This window comes from Rhagoletis pomonella, unplaced genomic scaffold (genome assembly GCF_013731165.1).
Source record: "Rhagoletis pomonella isolate Grant_MI unplaced genomic scaffold, Rhpom_1.0 Rhpom_scaffold_00007, whole genome shotgun sequence".
NCBI lineage: Eukaryota > Metazoa > Arthropoda > Insecta > Diptera > Tephritidae > Rhagoletis > Rhagoletis pomonella.
The window spans coordinates 39,787,966-39,807,885 of NW_023458561.1; the positions used below are offsets into that span (position 1 = coordinate 39,787,966).

Sequence of the window (19,920 nt, forward strand, 5' to 3'; positions counted from 1 at the left end):
AATTTAAATTAGCTGACAAAATATTACAAGCTTTAGTTGTCATGGCAAGAGTAGCTTTTTATAAAAATCATTAATATTTTTGTCAGTTTCCAAGGAATTCAGTAAGGCATTTCAAAGTCATTGAAAGTTGGTACAGATATTACAAATTTCAAAAGGAAAAAACTAAGTAAGGGGGGTCCCGTTTTCTGCGATACAAAACTTAGACACCTCTAATGTACGTACATACATTTTTAAATGGATATATTGGTGTGTATTTGTGCGCATGGTTGAGTATACATACGTGTGAACATAAATATCTGAGTTCTATGTATGTATATACATTAGAGAGTATCACGATGTGTGGGCCAAAAAAGTTTAATTTGATCGAAGCAATTCCAACAGTCTTTAGGAAGGAGAGTGTTTCAGAAAAGTAAAAGTTGTTACGGAACACTATAAAAACAACTAAGTCGGTTTTTAACCGACTTCCAAAAAAAATTATGAGGGTATGAATTCTTCGGAATTTTTTTTATATTTTTTTTATGTATGTTACCGCATGGCTTTGGACCTCGTGAACCGATTTCGATAGTTCTTTCCTATCGGAAAGTAACAAGAATTGTCCCATACTTATTTGGTTAAGTTTGGATCATAAAAGTATATAGGCTTTTTCACACCTTTACAACGGTGTTTATAGAAATCGGACATGAAATAAAGTAGTTATAGAAAAGAACGATTTAGCTGCTTTTACAGGGTGCCAAAAAAGTTTTCACTCCTGAAATACTCTCACAGTGAGTGTTCAAGACCGCTTAAAACAAAGAACTTTTTTTGTGATACGCTCTAATGTACATATGTACATACAAACATACCGACCCATGCAAGAATGTACATATGTAGCTCTATCGTATGTGCATTTAGCCGCTCGCGCTGCTTGAAGTCTTGACAATTTTCTTTTTTAATTTCTGCTAAGTATTCTTCTATTTTTATGAGGTCGAATTGAAGAAAAATTAAAATAATTTTATTTTGGCACTATTTTTGGTTTTTACGAAAAATTTGTTGTTGCCGTCGCCAAAACAGTCTCGCGCAAGAATTGTAATGGGATTGTCGCTTCCTGTTTATGTCGGGTACTTAATTGTGATGCGAAAAAATCTTAGAAAATTTGTGAAACATAAACTTTCAAATAAACCTATCAGGTATCGGGAGTTTAAAATGCGCAATGTGTGAAATATAATTTATGTTGCGGTCGATTTTTTTTTAATTTTGTTATGTGGTTATGCGTAAATATAAAAATTAATACCTTAAGAAAATATAATTTTGAACAAACAAGGCTTGTACAGATATGTGTGCGTATGTATAGCAAATAAATCAAATAGTTTAAAATTTGTAACAAATTTAAAAATTCAAAATATATGCGCCAATATGAACTGCGCTGCGTGCACGTGTGAACTTTGGAGTTGAATAGATGAGCACAAATTAATCAAATTAATCAGTATTAAAAGCATACTACGCTCGAATTCTTTACCAGCGCCCTCTTATGTAAGCTTCTTTATTTAATACTCTTTGCATGCCGTCTTTCTCTTAGCCTAACGGTACTTGGCCTTTATATTTTTATCCAAAAGAATTTGCTTCAACTCTTTTCGATTTAAAGGTATCAGATTTTGACTAAATATTTACAAATAATTCGTATGTAATTCGTTACTTGCCGTTATTTTGTCCATGATCAAGTCATCGGAACTAAACCAAATTAGTATGGAACAAGTAAGAAAGTCTAAGTTCGGGCGGAGCCGAACATTAAATACCCGGCGCAATTATTAAATAACGGGTGATTTTTTTGAGGTTAGGATTTTCATGCATTAGTATTTGACAGATCACGTGGGATTTCAGACATGGTGTCAAAGAGAAAGATGCTCAGTATGCTTTGACATTTCATCATGAATAGACTTACTAACGAGCAACGCTTGCAAATCATTGAATTTTATTACCAAAATCAGTGTTCGGTTCGAAATGTGAAATTTTGTTCAGCGATGAGGCTCATTTCTGGTTGAATGGCTTCGTAAATAAGCAAAATTGCCGCATTTGGAGTGAAGAGCAACCAGAAGCCGTTCAAGAACTGCCCATGCATCCCGAAAAATGCACTGTTTGGTGTGGTTTGTACGCTGGTGGAATCATTGGACCGTATTTTTTCAAAGATGCTGTTGGACGCAACGTTACGGTTAATGGCGATCGCTATCGTTCGATGCTAACAAACTTTTTGTTGCCAAAAATGGAAGAACTGAACTTGGTTGACATGTGGTTTCAACAAGATGGCGCTACAGCTCGCGATTCTATGGCCATTTTGAGGGAAAACTTCGGAGAACAATTCATCTCAAGAAATGGACCGGTAAGTTGGCCACCAAGATCATGCGATTTGACGCCTTTAGACTATTTTTTGTGGGGCTACGTCAAGTCTAAAGTCTACAGAAATAAGCCAGCAACTATTCCAGCTTTGGAAGACAACATTTCCGAAGAAATTCGGGCTATTCCGGCCGAAATGCTCGAAAAAGTTGCCCAAAATTGGACTTTCCGAATGGACCACCTAAGACGCAGCCGCGGTCAACATTTAAATGAAATTATCTTCAAAAAGTAAATGTCATGGACCAATCTAACGTTTCAAATAAAGAACCGATGAGATTTTGCAAATTTTATGCGTTTTTTTTTAAAAAAAAGTTATCAAGCTCTTAAAAAATCACCCGTTATATGTTTTCCACCTTTCCGAAAGCTACCGCTACACGATAAGCCGGGGTGTATAAATTTTAAGTAAATTAGCGTCCTTAAATTTCGAAATATTGCAGTTTCAAGCATTTCTGAAATATACCGTTATATGAAAAGCGGTCGTAATTCTAGTCCGATTTCAATAATTTTCAACGCTTTGCTTTTATGTGGCAAGCACAATAACCATAACGAGCTTGGTACAAATTGCTAGAACGGTTAGCGAGATACATATATGTGATCATAAGTGGGCGGTGCCACGCCCATTTTCCAAAATTGTATCATAAGCGTATTTCTTGGTAAAAAATTGTTGCAACCATCAATTTTGAATAAATTAGCTTTAATATTTACTGATTTATCGAGGATTTCGTATTTTTCTAAATTACCGTTATATGGGATGTGGGCGTGGTTATTGTCCGATTTTAAAAATTCTCGGCCATTTGGTATGTTGTAGCCGGACCAACAACTGTGCCAAGTTTGGAAGAAATTGGTGCAGCGGTTACCAAGATATACACATGTAACCATAAGTAGGCGTGGCTACGCCCATTTGCCAAAATTTTTTAATATTCTAATTTTTCGTCTAAAACTCATTGTAAATATCAATTTTGAGTGAATTATCTTCAGTAGTTACTAAAATATCGCACTTTTCGTATTTCTGAAAATTACCGTTATATGGGAGGTAGGCGTGGTTATTGTCCGATTTCGCCCATTTTCAATACCATCCGTCCTATGCCCAAAAGAAGTCCACGTACCAAGTTTCGTTATGATATCTCAATTTTTACTCGAGTTATCGTGTGCACAGACGGACAGACGGACGGACGGACGGACGGACGGACGGACAGACAGTCACCGCTTAATCGATTTCTCTTTTCATTCTGATCATTTATGTATACATTTGTCTATATCTATCTCGATTCGTTTTGCCTGTTACAAACAACCGTTATGTGAACAAAGTTATAATACCCTTGTGCACAAGTGCGCTCGGGTATAAAAACCCTTGAGGTACCACCCTTCCAATATAAAACGAAATATCGAAAGTTATGCGGTACCATACATGGAAAGAATATTCCGACGAATTGATAGGCTCTTTCTCTTTCTGAAGTCGATTAAAAAAAGTCAAACTTTTTAGGAGAGAAAGTAAGGTCCAATCGACCCACAATTTTAACTAAAATGTCTGTAGCAGATTCTTTCTTTGGTGACTCGAATCTCTGTATCACTAGGATTGATATCAGACTATGGAAAGTATTTAGGTGACTAACAGCACATGGTGCCTAAATGTATGTTATACAAATACAAATATGTACAAAGTCGCATGTGCAAAAATTTCATATAAGAAATTATACACAAACATTTTTTTGGCGCCACTTAATAAAATTTACTAAATAAAGTAGTAAGTTGATGGCAGCCCAAACCACGCTCAACCTGCTTTGCGCAAAGTTGCGATATTGGGCCTCATGCATAAAAAGTGAGCTTAAGCTCCGACTCGACAAATTCTTGAGCTTGAACTCACTCCATCAGTGCAAGTATTGAGTCTGAATTTAATCTCACTGGTTACATAATAGCACTACACATATGTATGGACAGTTTTACAAAAAAAAATCCGAAAGAAGCTAAGTCATTTTACTGAGCTAATAATTATGTTTTCCAACCTCGGGGTCTGAGCTTCTGAAGGTGGTTACCCAAGATAGGCGGAAAAACTGTGATCACCTTATGTTTAGGTGGTAACCATTGTAGAAGCGAAGCCGAATCAGAAGCTGAACCTAAAGAAGGAAAATAGTAAAGCAGTTGTACGAACGTTATCATAGTGCGAGCGGAAACGAAGATTAGGATGTTGTGTGGGTTATAAATCGCAAGCAATACTCCTTCAACTTTTTCCTCATCTCCGTATTCAGCTTTGCTTTCACTCTGTTTGTAACACAAGTCTTATGACAGAGACTTGTAAAGGTCTGCCGGGAGGCCAGCCTTGGACTTTGTCCCATTTTCTTCACATTCACTTTGCAACATCGAAGAAAAGGTGATCTGATAACAGTCTCGTTAATCCAGTTTTATACCCGACTATTTCCAATGAACTGTTTGGCCGAGCTTCTCCTCCGATTTGTGGCGTGTGCCTTGATGTTGTCGCACAAAGCAGAGAGACCTACAGTTTTACGCCGACTCCGAACAGCGATTGTATTTTTTGTGAGAAGCTGTTTTTCATGACAGAAATACACTCGGAGGTTCGCCATTGCCTGCCGAGGGACGATGCGATGTTGCTTTGACCAGGGTTTGAACCCTGGTGCTGCGGAGTGGAAGCGCGCGCTGCTTACCACTACATCACAGCGGCCAAACACTAACATATGTGTAAGCGCCAATCTATTTCCAATGAACTATATCCAAGTATAAGACAATTTTTGCTTTGCGATCCCAATCTACATAATTTCCTATCAAGGGCAGAAGGGCAATGCAGTGGCCTCATGCATAAAAAGTTAGCTTAAGCTCACACTTCATTTTTGTATCGATGGATTGAGCTCAAGCTCAAGAAATTGTTCTGAAAATCGTATCGACCTTAAGCACACTTTTTATGCATGAGGCTCAATATACCCAGATATCATTTAGCGGAGTTAACTACCAAGCCTTCACTGCTATACCAATCCAAAAGTTTATTGAGTAACCCTTATCAAAAGTTAGTCGGTGGCGATAGATACCTTCGCTACTTTCAATTGCTTTAAGCATACTCTGCCTCTACAGATTAAGCATATTCTGACGGACCCCTGCAAAACTACTCCACGCGACTACTCCATGCATGCGTGTAAAGAGTACTCCCTAAGGACCAAGGAGTGAGTACTCCAAAATTAACCACAATTCATATAAAAAATATCGTCCAATTAACATTGCGATGTCCTAGGGCAGGACCATATACTCCACCAACCCTGCGTTGCATCAGAGTAGCACAAAACTACTCAAACATATTAAGAATGTCATTGTTGTTATATTTTTTCGTTTGTACACGCTTTTGTTCTTCTCTTCTCAAATGCTTTTTCGAAATTAATAAAAACCAAGACAAAAATTAAAAAATACATGTTGCCTCTGACGGCATTCGAACCCGAACATGCTGGGAGTTGAGAACTAACAGCGAGCATCTCTACACGTTCAGCTACAGCCAGACATGCAAATGTGCTTTCAAATGCTCAACTTCAATTACGTTCCGTTAAAACACGAGCAGTGATCGAGTTGGTCCGCTCCAGCATGACAGAGGAACACTTTTGTAAGTACTCCAATTTACCACAAATAGACTACATGGTCCAACGATTTTTGCAGGGACTTCTTGAAAATTGTGGATGTCCTACTGTTATGTCTTAAACTGTAAATCTCCGCACTGCATTACTTAGGTCTCCTTTTACCTTGCAAACTTATCTTAATCAACCAAATTGCAATTATTCTAATCACTCCTCAGAAACTGTGTGAGATCGGGAAACTCCAATTCATATGTGTTTTCAAGGCGAAATTTCGTAAAATCAGAGAGTACTTTAAAAGCTACATTTTGAAATCATAACACCTTTGACGGAAGAGTGACTCTATACCGTATAAGCATTGGCTTAGTTCCAATTCCTGGCATTGATTTTCAATCAGTTTTAAAATCCACTCCTAATCGACGCCTTAATATCAAGAACCTGGTTAATAGATGGCGAAGTCTATTAGTGACCGGATATGGTACCTCTAAAAGTGACAAGAATGCTTGATAAAATTTTAATAATTTTTTGCGGAGAAAAAAAGTTATATTTTTTTTTTTTGTAAAATACGACTATTAAAATTTTCTAATATCAAATTTTTATTTACTTTCAGAGACTTGCAGCTTGGATTCATATACTTAAAAGCAGCTATAACTACAGTTGGTTTTCTGCTGTGAGCGCACATCCGCACCTATTGTGGACGCGTGCAGTCGTAAAAAGCGACGCCAGGCTCCGTTGTCACCACTGCAGCTGCGGCTTCAGACCCAGCGAGTTTTATGGTGCTTCAATTATTTTGTATCAGAAAAAAATAAGAACGGTGCAGACGTTATAGCCACGTTTGAAAAACGTGGTAAGCTTTGAAACTCCTACATAAAAATCTTCGTACATACATACATACCTACGAAAAAAATAAGGAGCATTTTATAAGTGTGAACTCGAGAACGTCAAATTGACGAAGAGCCGCTCACAGAGCTCTGGCATACGCTACGCCCATTAAACGTAGCAAAAGCAAAGGCTAAGTAGTGGAAAACAAAAGAAAAAGAGAAAATTCAATAACAAATAAGGCCGAGTACAATAAACGAAACTTTGCTGAAATCCATTGTGTTCAAGAAGAAATCAGGCTAAAACTAAAAAAACAACAAAACAATTTCAAAACAACCATTTGGAACAACAAAACAAAAACACACACACCTGTAACTGAGTAACTTAAATTTTTATACTAACCTTCACGCAAGTGAGCTTTCATCCAGCACATCCTCTCATCTGGTAGCCCGCATAGTAACACATAAAATCACCCAAAATGGTTGCAAATCAAACAAACACAAAAAGTAAACCAGACGGTGTAGTTTATCAACAACTATCCACGCCGACGGACATGCAGTCGATCGTTCCGTCAATGACGCCAACACCCACAACCACACCACTAAATAAATCACTCAAGCACGAATTCTTTCCCGAGGTTAAATTCTGTGACCTCTCGGCAAGCGACTTACATAGTGCTGACGAAGATTACGCCCCCAATGAACGTCTCCTAAGGCATTGTCTCATCACAGTTGAGGATGCCAATGGCGGCATCACTACCGCCACCACAACAACACTGGCTATGTTGGAGGGTAATGATGTGAAGAAACGTACTCGTCTAATCTCAAACGAATCGGGCGACTCGATTGATTCGGGCTCTAGTGATAAGAAAAAGCCAGAAATACCAGATGGCGGCTACGGTTGGGTTGTGGTGTTTGCCTCGCTCGTTGTTTCTCTCATCGCAGATGGGTTGTCTTTTTCCTTTGGTCTTATCAATTCAGAATTGTTGGACTATTTCGGAGAGTCACCATCGAAAACTGCGTGGATTAGTTCGTTGTTCTTTTCGGTGCCACTGCTTATGGGACCCATTTGGTCAAACCTGGTGGATAATTATGGCTGTCGTAAGATGACGATATTTGGTGGACTGCTCTCCGCCTTCGGTTTTGGTCTGTCTTCGCTTTGTAACTCAGTGGAAATGCTAATGTTGACTTTTGGCATAGTTTCTGGGTTGGGACTGGGTATTGGTTACGTCACAGCAGTGGTATCGATTGCCTTCTGGTTCGATAAGAAACGCACATTTGCTACGGGCATCGGCGCATCCGGCACTGGCATCGGCACCTTCCTTTATGCACCACTAACGCAATGGTTAATCGATAACTACGGCTGGCGCGGTGCTACGCTTATACTTGCCGGCACAATGCTGAATACTTGCGTGTGTGGCGCGCTAATGCGCGATCCCGATTGGCTAATCGAGGAAAATCGTCTGGAAAGTCGTTCACAAAGTGTGACAACATTTTCCAATTCAAGCGTGTGTCTCGAAGAAATCAAAAAACTACTTGATACTGGTGTGACAAAGGAAGCTGTACTTGATACGCTGGTGACTAAAAACAACACCGAAGCTAACCAGCAAATTAACGATCCGCATGAGTTTGTGATGAAACGCTATCGCAGCGAATTATTCTTACCGACTTTCTTAGTTTCGCAGGAATTAGAATGTCTATACGAGATCAAGAGTCTGAGTCGGCGCTCGCTACGGCAAAAGGATGGAGTTGATGCACCTTCACGTGAAAATTTATTATCCATGTCTTCGGCTGGTCCCAACCCCACGGCGACTATGATTGGCTCACCGGACGACACAATGATGGGCGGTATTGCCGAAAGTGCTGCTGAAGATGCAAAGAAAAGCTACTTGGCTTCGATGGAGACACTCTCACCATCTGAAAAGAATTCGCTGGATCGTGAAACGCCCTCTCGAACATCTTTGTCTGTGGAACGCAACTTTCACGACGCCTATTCCAACGCACTCCCGCCAACGCCACGCGAGTATCAACGGAATAGCAGTAACGATGGAAATATCGCCAACTCACGCTACTCACTTAATGAGAATTTTTTCAGCACGAAAAATGCAACCACATCCTTTGTGGATCTTAAGCCAAATGGTTTGCGACACAATTCAGTCGATATACTGAGTGATGAAACTTACTATATGTCAATTAAAAACGATACCGCAGGACTTATAGAGGGTAATTTAAGAAAGCTAAATAACGGTCGGGCAATCATTTCGATACCGGAAAATGAAACAATCAATAAGCCAACAAAAAGGGCACGTACCGATAGTATTAGCGGAATGCGACGACTATCTAAGTCTAAGAAGCCGATGACACGCTCAAGTTTGAGGTACAACACCTCAATACGAAATTCGAATTTCCTGAAAAACATGCGAATACATCGCAACTCAATACATTACCGTGGCGCGATGTTGAATACACATCGCTATCGATTACGTGCATCCTCGTGTCCGAATATCTACAGAAACTCCATGACGACGATCGCAAAGGAGGAAGAAGATGTAAGTATTAAATTTTATAAAATCTTAGCAATTAAAAAAGACGAATAATTCAGGTAGCAGAGAAAAAAGTAAAGTTAGGTTAAGACAAGTTAAATGAAGTTTAGGCTGGATTGTGTTGCGTTGGTCAATTAGACCTCCTCAAAGCGGTCTATATCAACGAGATAGGGAGAGTTATAAATTGGCTCTCAAAATCAAAACTAAAGCGCGGTTTTTGGGAGACAAAAGATGTATTACCGGACTCTAAAAGATATCCAAATGAATGAGTAGTAACTGTAGGAGAACATCACGTAACGCCGAAATCGCATATTACGTACTTAAGAGTGCTCATAGACTGTAAGATGATATCCCAAACTCTGGGTGTTGATATGGAAAGTGCCAAGATGTAGGCTTCTTGTGAACGAAGTGACTTACTTATAGCCAATGGGTATTGAGCGACTTTCAGCTGATTGTGGTACATACTAGGGTGATCCATAAAATATAAACATCTAAATTTTGTATGCGCCACCCCTACATTGTGTTTTACATTGAAAGTAAAGACTCCCACGAAAATTTCTAAATTTTAAACAAATTTTTGGGGTCGCATTCGTACCAAAATTCACAAATTTACACCAAGTTATACACCAGTGTGCTACTTGAGCCGCTGGAAACGATCCCTAAATTTTTTATAAATTTTGAAATTTTCGCGGATGTCTTTATTTTGTCGATAAAGCGGTTCGCCATGGTGTCGATATTTTAAGCACCACCATAATACCTTGCGTATCTTTTGAACGTTGGTGCCAATCCTTACAGGCTTCCATCAAAATACGAGTACCATCTATACAATAGCAAAGAACTTTTCTAACTATTTAAAAAAAAAAAAAACTTTTTTAGTCAGGTATGCTGTAATGACTGCCAATGTCCGGTTTAGGTTGTGACTTAATACTTTTTCACGCTGCTTAGGAACAATAGAAAAAAACACCCGTTGGCCAAACAAAGTAAGAAACCAACTTAAAGTTTGATGCTAGCTTTTTGCTCTAGATAATATTTTCCGAATATGTTGTTAAGTAGATAAATATGAAGTTTTTCAAATCAAACTGGCGCTATGTACCCTGCAAACCATCCTTTCCGAGAATTTTTAATACTAGGAAAATCTTAAAGAATTCGTTAAAATTGTCTAAGACGAAAAGTACTGTGCACACTTCGATGTTTTAACAAAATTTCTAAAGAAAATCGATAAAGAAATGAAAATAATGCTGCGTTGTGATGAATTTTTCCGAATTTTCTTTAAGAAATTTCTTTACGAGTTCGTGTCAAACACTTCATATGATTTTCCTTGAGGAATTCGGAACAAACTTCCGATACTGTTAAACTCATAAAGATTTTGGGATCTTTGGTTTGCAGGGTATGCACATTTTCTTTTTTGTATACACACATATTTCTTAATTTAAAAATAAATACATAGCCCATTTATTTATATCATTTCAGACGTGGTACGAAAGTCTGTTTGACACTGTGAAGACGATCTTCGATTTTTCGTTATTTGCGGATATGAAATTTACATTATTTAATTTATCAACATTATTTTCATTCATTTGGTAAGTAAAATTTATTTTGTGGAACTTTTATATAGACATTGGGCTTTATTCATAAAAAAAAGTAGGTTTAAAGAGCTTTACAAAGTGACGTTTTCATAAATTTTTCAGTTTATAAACCTTTTTTAAAGCTACTTTATTTTTTATGAATAAGGCCAATTATCTTTAATCTAAAGTATTAAGCTTAAAGTCCCTTTTATATAATGAACGTTTCTTCAAAAGCTGAAACCTTATAGTCATTTATAGGTATTTGTGTAATTGTTGTTCCATGGACTTTATGTCACGGTTCCATGGAACCCAAGGCCAAGGAACTCTAGAGAAAATTCCAGTTTATTATTCTGCGGCATAGAATTTTAACTTGATGTACCGGGCAAAATTATAAAACAAAACCAAAAAAAAATTTATGATTTTTGATGCCAAAAAGCAGTGGTCCATAAGAAAAACATTGTGGTAGTTTATATTATTCAAATTGGGTGGTGCTATTTGACAGTCATTTGCATATGAGTGTGAGCGCTTTTTTTTTATAAATAATAAAACCTAAATAATCTGAAACAATTTTGGCAGCTGCTACAGACGCATGTATACATGTATGTGCCTACATATGTATGTATGCATGTACATTAGGGTGGGCCAATATTTTTTACTAAATCGTATGATTCTGCAAGTAATTCTAAGAGAAAGTGTAGAAGAAACTATGCGGCGGAAATGAGTTGCGAGTTGCATACAAAATGTCTATATTTTATTTTCTAAATTTTCTTTATTTATCCATTGGTGCAAATGTTCATACTTTCCGATATTTCCGTTTAAAATTCTGTTTGCTGTCAGTGCGGGATAGTTTTGTTCTACAACTTATGAAAAAAATTAAACAATGTAATGATAAATTATAGTTTTGAACATAGCGTGGTAAATATAGTAAGATAATTAAAAATGTTATAAACTAAAAAATAAGCATTTTGCATCCATTAGTTGTAACTATAGAACAAAAAAAAAATAAACTTTTGTAAAGTAAATTTTTCTTTAAAAAATTCGCGGGCTAGAAACCCATTTCCGACATATACATAGTTTCTTCTACATTTTCTCTTAAAATTATCTATATAAACCGCAAATGCCACGCGATTTGTCGAAAAACTTTCGTCCGAACAATTCGACCAACCCTAATGTACATACTTGAAGCGACGTTGTTAAAACGCTTTTATTTTTATTGCTTAATATACATATGTATGTGTACATACTAATGTACATTAGAGTGGTTCAACATTTTCCTTTTCCACAGAACTGAAGAATATAGAAAATAAGGAGACGACTAGTATTTTTTTATTTGGAAATTGGTTTATATATTAGGGCGGACCAAGGCATAACAAGGTAGAAGTGATTTCGACATTTCTCTCTTTTGAACTGCGACTAAAAATGTCTAAAAGATGCAGCGATTTCTATATAATAGGGAGGTTTTAGTTTTTTAAACTATAATTTTTTATTTCATTAACGCATTGACGTCTGTGATCAGTGATCGGACTTCTACCACATTGTGGTAGATCTGCCACTTTTTTGAGCATCTACCACATCTACCACTCAAGGTCTGAAATCTACCACATATTCGCGTTTTTGCGTGGTTTTATTTTTGCTCGACATAATTTTCTTAATTTTAGGAGCAAAAATTGTCCAACACTAAACACTATATGGTAACAAGAATGATATAATACAAGATTCCCCATTCCCGGCGACGGTGAAATTTCTCAAGAAAACGTAAACAAACCCGAATGTAAAATAGTAAATTTTCTCAGTAATAAATTTTTCGACAGAAAACGTGGTTTTATTGTGTTAAATTGCAAAATATATGATTTATAAAAATACTTAATAGCTAAAATGTTAAAAAATGGCGTTTTTTTTTTAGAGTATTAGCAAATTTAAGTGCATCTTTACTTGAGAATTGTCAAAATCGGCAAATCGCAAGTAGCGGTTTCTGAAACGTGCCACATTTGTTCGCTACATCGTGATGTGATAAAAAGAAAAGCTGGCAGCGCTCCGCAAGGTTGCAGAAATTTCTTAGAAAATGTTCGAAAAATATCTTGATATGGAAGGAACTGCTTTACACTGTCATTGTAAAAAATGGTCAAAATTCAACGCAATTTTTAGCAACTTCAATCTTGCACTTTATTATACTAAAATTAAATATTGCTTAGAGTCTAATTAAAAAGTTTTCAATTTAGGTGAAACCTTGCAGAATTTTGTTAATTTTTGTACAAACCCAGAGATCTACCACATTTTTCTCCAGATTCTACCACACAGAATTTTTTTGAAGTCCGATCACTGTCTGTGAGACTCATATGATTGCATTTTTAAATAGTTCGTTGCCACCACAACCATTTTTTATATACCACTTACATAAGTTACAGAGCCATATTCCGTGATTAGGGGTGTCTTCTGCAGCTTGGTGAAAGCCAGGTTCCAGCAGGTGCAATAACTTCAAGTCATGGCAAACATCCGAGTCTACTTCTGTCGTGAAAAATCTACTCATAAGAAACGCAGTTGCCGTTCGAAGGCACCATATAACATTAGGTCAAACTAAACTATATGCGCTAATTTTTTATACATATTGTTACCAAGTTATCTTAATTTAACTTTAATTTAACTTTTCAGCTCAAATCCTATATTCTTCTTAATTACAGGTTTATTATTCCATACCTTTATCTACCTGAGTACATGAAAATACATGGCTATGAAACCGCGGACAGTGCGATGATGATTTCGGCCATTGGAGTTGCCCAAACTATTGGCATGATCGGACTCGGCTATGTGGGTGATCGTTCTTGGATGAATGTTAATGTCTGCTATTCGGCATGTATGGTGGGTAAGTACAAACTACAAAAAAAACAATGATGAATAAGTTCTTCGTATCAACTGGAAGTGATTTTGGTATTCCATTTACCTTCAGGTCCATTCTGAGCTGGTAGCATAACTTTTGAAATACGTAGGCCTGTATGCATACGGACCAAAATCACTTTAAGAAAAAAAATGTTAAGATTGCTCTAAGAATTTTAAAGATTTTTGAAAATTGAAAATTTGTCTTATACAATTTTTTTTACTACTCTATTTTCAGTATGTGGCATGTCGGTGTTACTAATGCCCATCCTTGTGTCGCAATATAGTTTACTTCTGTTAATGTGCATCATATTTGGCTTCACATTTGCCAGCTCATTTTCATTTACACCCAGCATTTTGGTCAGTATTGTGGATTTAGATGATTTTACATGTGCCTACGGATTAGTGCTGTTGGTACAGGGTGTCGGTATGATTGCAGGACCCCCCATTGCTGGTGCTATTTACGAAATGACACTGAGGTAAGTTAAGTGAATAAACTCGTTGAGACAAATCTATGTACCTTAGAGCGTACAAAAAAGAAGTCCGCACACTACGGAGAGTAAAGTACTTTTGGCAAGGCAAAAAAAAAATGTTAGCCAAACGTAGCCGTACATTTCGTCATATTTCGGCATTTACAGTCGGATCTTAAAGTAATATATATAGCTGTGCTTGTCTTGAGGAGACATTTTTTTGTGCCAAAGTGCATTGACCTGACCTCAAGTAGCCAGGTCTAGTTTCTACCCACCAAATTTCTGTTTTAATCACCCTAATGTATTTAAATTAAAATTCACCAAAAATCATTAGGCAAACTTTTGCTAGGAAGGTAATTTGATTATTCCAGTAGAATTATTTTCAATAATTTTTTTTTACGCCGAATGTGTGTAGGTGTCACCGACATATGTAAAAACGGGTCACAAATGTTTTCAAATTGCCTTACAAAAAATACCTTAAACTCAGGGGTGTACGGCGAACTTTTTTTTCGGAAATTCGGCATTATACTTTTAGATAAAAAATATCCTTTTACTTATCCACTATGATTAATGCGTAACTAAACAATTATTCTTTTCGTTTACAGATGGGACAATGCATTTTATTTTGCCGGTATATTTATGGCCTTATCTGGCGTGGCCTCCTATTTGATAGAATTCTGTGAGAAGCGAGAAAAGGGAAGTGACAGTGATGTATCTGAAACTAAGAAATCTAATTTATTACATTAAAAATGTCTGCTAATAATAAATTCGGGACTATTTGTATCGACAGAAATTAACGTTAAAGAAATAAAGTACTTTTTTTAGCATTGTAGTCTAAAGTATACTGTGTTATACATACATATGTATGTATATGCGTGTACTAAGTAGCATAAATTTAAAATTTAATTTTTCTGTATTCAAGTTTATGTATGTATAAAGTTTGAAATTCAAATACACTTATAGATTTTTCTTATGTACTTGACATTGAAGAGTAGACATTTAAAAGTAAAATTTACCTAGTTAATTTCTTAAATACTCTACATGTATTGCATATAAATTTTTGTTATGATTTCGAAAAAGCAAAAAAAAAAAGCTTCATGAATACAGAAAATATGTCTCCGTTAAATAGAAGGGCTTAGTAGTTAAGTAAAGCTTTCAAGATTTTTGAAATTATCTGGGCTTTTTCCAGTCTAACAGCACACCTCTATTGTTCCAAGACTTTAGAGAAAGCTTTTACATTTTCAAATTCGCTGAAATTACTTCCCTTAAGATTTCACTCAAAATAAAATCTGTAAAAATTTTAATAAAGCAGTTTAAAAATCGTCAATTTCATTTATTTTATTTAAAAAAATATATATACATATATACAAAAATATTAAAAAAGTGAAGTTGGTAGTCATAATTGTATCTTGTTACTTAGCCAACACGAAATTCGAAAAAATACAAACAAAAGCACATTTATCTAATAAATAAAAATCGATTAATACAAGTATAGTGAATTTTTACGAGAGGTTGTTGAAATATGTATTCGAATTTTTTACTGCAGTGTAGCAGTACTGCAATAAAGTAAAACTCTAGATACACATACACATACATATAAGCTAGTAATGCCAGGTTGCTCAATTTATTTGTGTTATTATAGTTATTTTCGGACGATTCCTTATTTTTATTATGTGTTTATATTATTTTTTATTTGAGTACATATAAAAAATTAAAAATATACAAATATATATTTCCTTGTGTAAAACTTTATTTCTCAGACTTTTTCAAGATTTATAATTATTTAAGGAGTTTGTTGCCTATACATACGACTGAATTTGATGAATTTCCTTTAATTTATTCTGATCACCAAAAATTAAATTTTACTTTCATGTGTCGATAACTTTTAGTACGTGTGGAGATGCTGGTAGAAGAATTTTTCACAAACGAACTTTTTTGTTGGGAACTGTTGGCGCTTGGCATACACATATACGTGTTTTAAACAACTTACACTAGGCAAATATTAAAAATTATTAATTACAGTGAAATCTCGATTAACTACTTGCATTTTTGTACAATCAATTGTTAATGAATACAATAATCGATTCTCTTAAAAGCAAAATTAAACTGGAAAATTATGAAAAATCTAAATAAATACAATCACTCTGAGCACAAAACCCAGAAAGTAATAGCTATACAGATATAAAGAAAAAAAGGACGTTTTATGAGATGGTTTATTTAGAATTCAGGAGCGCTTCTACGCAGCTTTGAAGCGTTCCATAAAAGCTTTGGAAATGTCCTTAAAGCTAAGGGGTTTAATTGGCACAATACGTATATATTTGTATGTGCATAGATCAGCGACGGGCAGAGAGGGCTTTTACTCTGCACGCGCCTGTACACAATGTATAGAAAGCTTAAAAGAGCTTTGCCCGCGGGTAAGGTAGTGCCCATCACCGGCATAGATTGAGGAGATATGTTCAGCTTTTACCTACATATCTTCCGGTCCGAAATTAAAAATCAAAATTTTTCGTTGCATTATTTTTGTTTCGTTGACAGCTTTGTAAACACACTTTTTTGTGTCTCAAAATAGCAACTTTCCATTCACTTTTTCTTTTGCTAAAGTTCCACACGAAAGCTTTATGAAAACTTTGCGAAAGCTCCAAAATATTATGAGCGTATAAATATATACTTGAAATGCCATATTTTTTAAGGACCACAAAAAATTGAAGAGCCGCATTAAATTTGGACGAAAAGGTGCATAAAAAATAGGGAGTTTTCACTTAGATATCCTTTTTTGTGAATTAAAAAGAAGCTCTCCATTTAATTTTTGTTTTTTTGTTAAAGTGGAAGCTTTGTAAATGTTTATTGAAAGTTCATGATAAGAAAACACGATTTTCCATTGTCTTTTTCTTTCGTTGGAGGACCTTGCGGAAACTTCGAGAGCATTTAGTGAAATATACTTAATTATGTATAATAGTCTAATGAAATTCGAAATGTAACCCGAATTATAAACCATTTAAAAATCGCAACAAAAAACGAGGTTGATATTAGTAGAAACAAAATATGTAGATATGTTTAAAAGAGAAGAAAAATATAGCAAAACGACAGGAAGGCACAATTTCATAATAGTCATACATATTTCAAGCCACAATTAAGCCATATTTTCAATGCTCAATGCCTATTTTTTGCCCTTTTCCTTCGAATATCTTCATTAAAACAAATTTACACGTTAAAAATATTAAGCAAATAAATTAAGAGGTAATGAAGTGATGATGAAATTGCTGACTTAATTCTAACTTCCATGTTTTATTTTATTCCCCTCAAAATTCCATGCTTGCTATTCATTCTCCTACAAACAGAAGTACATACATACATACATACATACATACATACATATATGCTCAACTAAAAACCGCTAACTTAGAGAGAAGGGTTGTAAGTTCAGCTTTTCAAGTTTTACAGAAACTTTTCTGTTTTGTATGAATACCGCCAACCTAGTGTGCAAAGGGGACAATGAGTTAAAAAAAAAAATAATCATCATACGTGAAGCCGGTAGGTTACGTTAGGTTCACATGGCTGCTGGTCAAATTGCCAGCACAATTAGATCTGCAAATGGGCCCTTTGTGATACCACAGATATCTCGAGTGTCGAGTCTGTTTCCTAACCCGTTCTCTTTGGCCCAGTTCTCGAAGTCAGTAAGACAACAGCAATTCTCAATAAATGATCAATATGTATGTAGTATTAGTGCGCGATAACCTCCAATGGTACCAATTCGGAGCTAGGTATTTAAAGAGGGTACACAAAAGAGAGAAATTTTAGGATATAATAATTTGAGCAATTAAAACCGTTGTTGCTAGGCAGAATAAGGATACAAGCGAGGAGGACTTAAGCGGACTTAACAACACTTGAGTATTTTCCCAAACAAAGGAAGGTTTTGCTTTTCCTTTAATCGCAAAATTATTCTTATACAATGTTTACATCGGGCTATTTTACAGCAACCTTCAATCACCTGTTGTGTAAGCGGCGAACTTTTGATTCAACTTAAGCATAGACCACACGATTTGTACATTTGTACAAATTGGCGATTTTCACCTAAACTTACAGAGTGGTGTCGTTTAGAAAGTGGTATTTACATATGCACAAATTGTGTGATCCCTGCTTAATCGCCCTATCTAAACACCATATTACAATAACCTTTTTTAGTTCTAGCGCGTTTTTACTTAATTTTTTTTTTAGTGCTTTCTTAGTATGTTATTTTTTGTGCCTTTGGTTTGTTTTTTTTTTTGTGCAATATCTCAGATAAGACTTGGTAGTTTTAAGCGGCGGAAAAACAATGGAAATGCTTTAAAATTTTGAAATGAAATTCAATTAAATGATGTAAGACTCTTCTAAGTTATCTTAAGTGCAAACATGCCTATTTAAAGAGAAATTGTAGATAGTTTATTTTCGAAAAAAAACCCAATTTGCATACCTATTGCACATACATATGTATGCATTTTAATCAATACGTCAAGCATACATACATATATAGTATATAAAATCTATTCATTGTACTGTACGACTGGGTGAAAATCGCAAATAAGCTGTTATAATACGGTTAATTAAATAAAAGTTTTAATAAAATTAAAAAATTCGCACGGAATAAAATTGAAACTATTTTATTGTCTTCTTATTTCGTGTAATTAAAAATGGCTTAAAGGAGATGAAACATACGAAACCAGGTTCGAATAAACAAAAAAAAAAGTGGTTTGATTTCTTATTTGTGTTTTTAACCGACTTCAAAAAGTTCGTAGGAATATCTATTTATTTGTTTTGTATGTCAAGGCTGGTCCCATACTACGTAATTTGGTCTAGTTCCTAAGTTTGTATATGAGCATTGAAGTGGGTTGGTTTTTTTTTTTTTTGCTTAAAAATTTCTTTTATAATTTTCGTTATAGTTATGTACTAGTTTATTTGGCCTCTAAATCAATCGGATTTGCTAATTATGAGGTAAGTAGAACATTTTCTTAATACGCTGAGAAAAAAATTTTTTAGTGGATACATATATGAAAAATGAAATACCATGAAACCTCGACATAACGAAGATGAAGGGATTAAAAATGTGCTTCGTTATATCTATAGTTTCTTTATACAAGTTAACAAGGGGGCCAACCTACTTACTAATGTGAATGTGCTGACGCCGCACTTCGCCAAACACGCGCATAGCCAATGCAGGTAATTGACCTGCAACGTAAGCGATACCAATCGGTTTAATGCAACCAAATCGTGGGAAGGGCAGCGTCAGAAACTAATCAATTAATTCGGGCCGTTTAGATACTTAGCGATAGCTTTAGGTAATATTTTGTATTCATTATTATTTGGGAGCTCAAGGGTAAATATACACTTGTACTGCTAATCTTGCTTTTCATTTCTATCCTTAGGGAAACCTGTGGCCGCGGGGCGGCGCCCGAGCAGGGACCCACTGAAATGTCCTTGTGAGGAGCCTTTCCGAATGATTGCTGTAGGTGATGGAAAGTGATGTGATAAAGTGGTAGTGGCAAAGTGTTAGTGCAAAAGTGATATACAAAATTAAAATTATAACAAAAGGCTTGTACATCCACATAACAAAATATTTCGAAACCGCGGTCCATCAGGACCTTCCGGTTTATAATATTAGCTTAGCTCTGCGATCCCCACGGGGCACTCCAGAATATAAAAGCTCCTCTTCCTAGAAGAGGTCAAACAACTTAAATAATAAAAAT

General features: G+C 35.7%; 2 protein-coding genes across 3 annotated transcripts in view; both read left to right on the top strand.

Moving 5' to 3' along the window:
• Positions 1 to 7,066, top strand: part of LOC118742786 (serum factor response D) — a 68,552-nt gene extending 61,486 nt beyond the window's left edge. For both annotated transcript variants that reach the window (XM_036475130.1, XM_036475129.1), the window contains exon 3: positions 6,544 to 7,066. In XM_036475130.1, coding sequence (XP_036331023.1) covers positions 6,544 to 6,607 — 64 coding nt within the window. In that variant the 3' untranslated portion in view covers positions 6,608 to 7,066. The remainder of the gene's footprint in view (positions 1 to 6,543) is intronic.
• Positions 6,633 to 15,527, top strand: LOC118742785. The gene is made up of 5 exons (XM_036475128.1): positions 6,633 to 9,300; positions 10,765 to 10,874; positions 13,538 to 13,719; positions 13,969 to 14,209; positions 14,806 to 15,527. The coding sequence occupies exons 1-5, from the start codon at positions 7,231 to 7,233 to the stop codon at positions 14,945 to 14,947; spliced, it is 2,745 nt and encodes a 914-aa protein (XP_036331021.1). The 5' UTR covers positions 6,633 to 7,230; the 3' UTR covers positions 14,948 to 15,527.
• Positions 15,528 to 19,920: the final 4,393 nt, after the last annotated feature.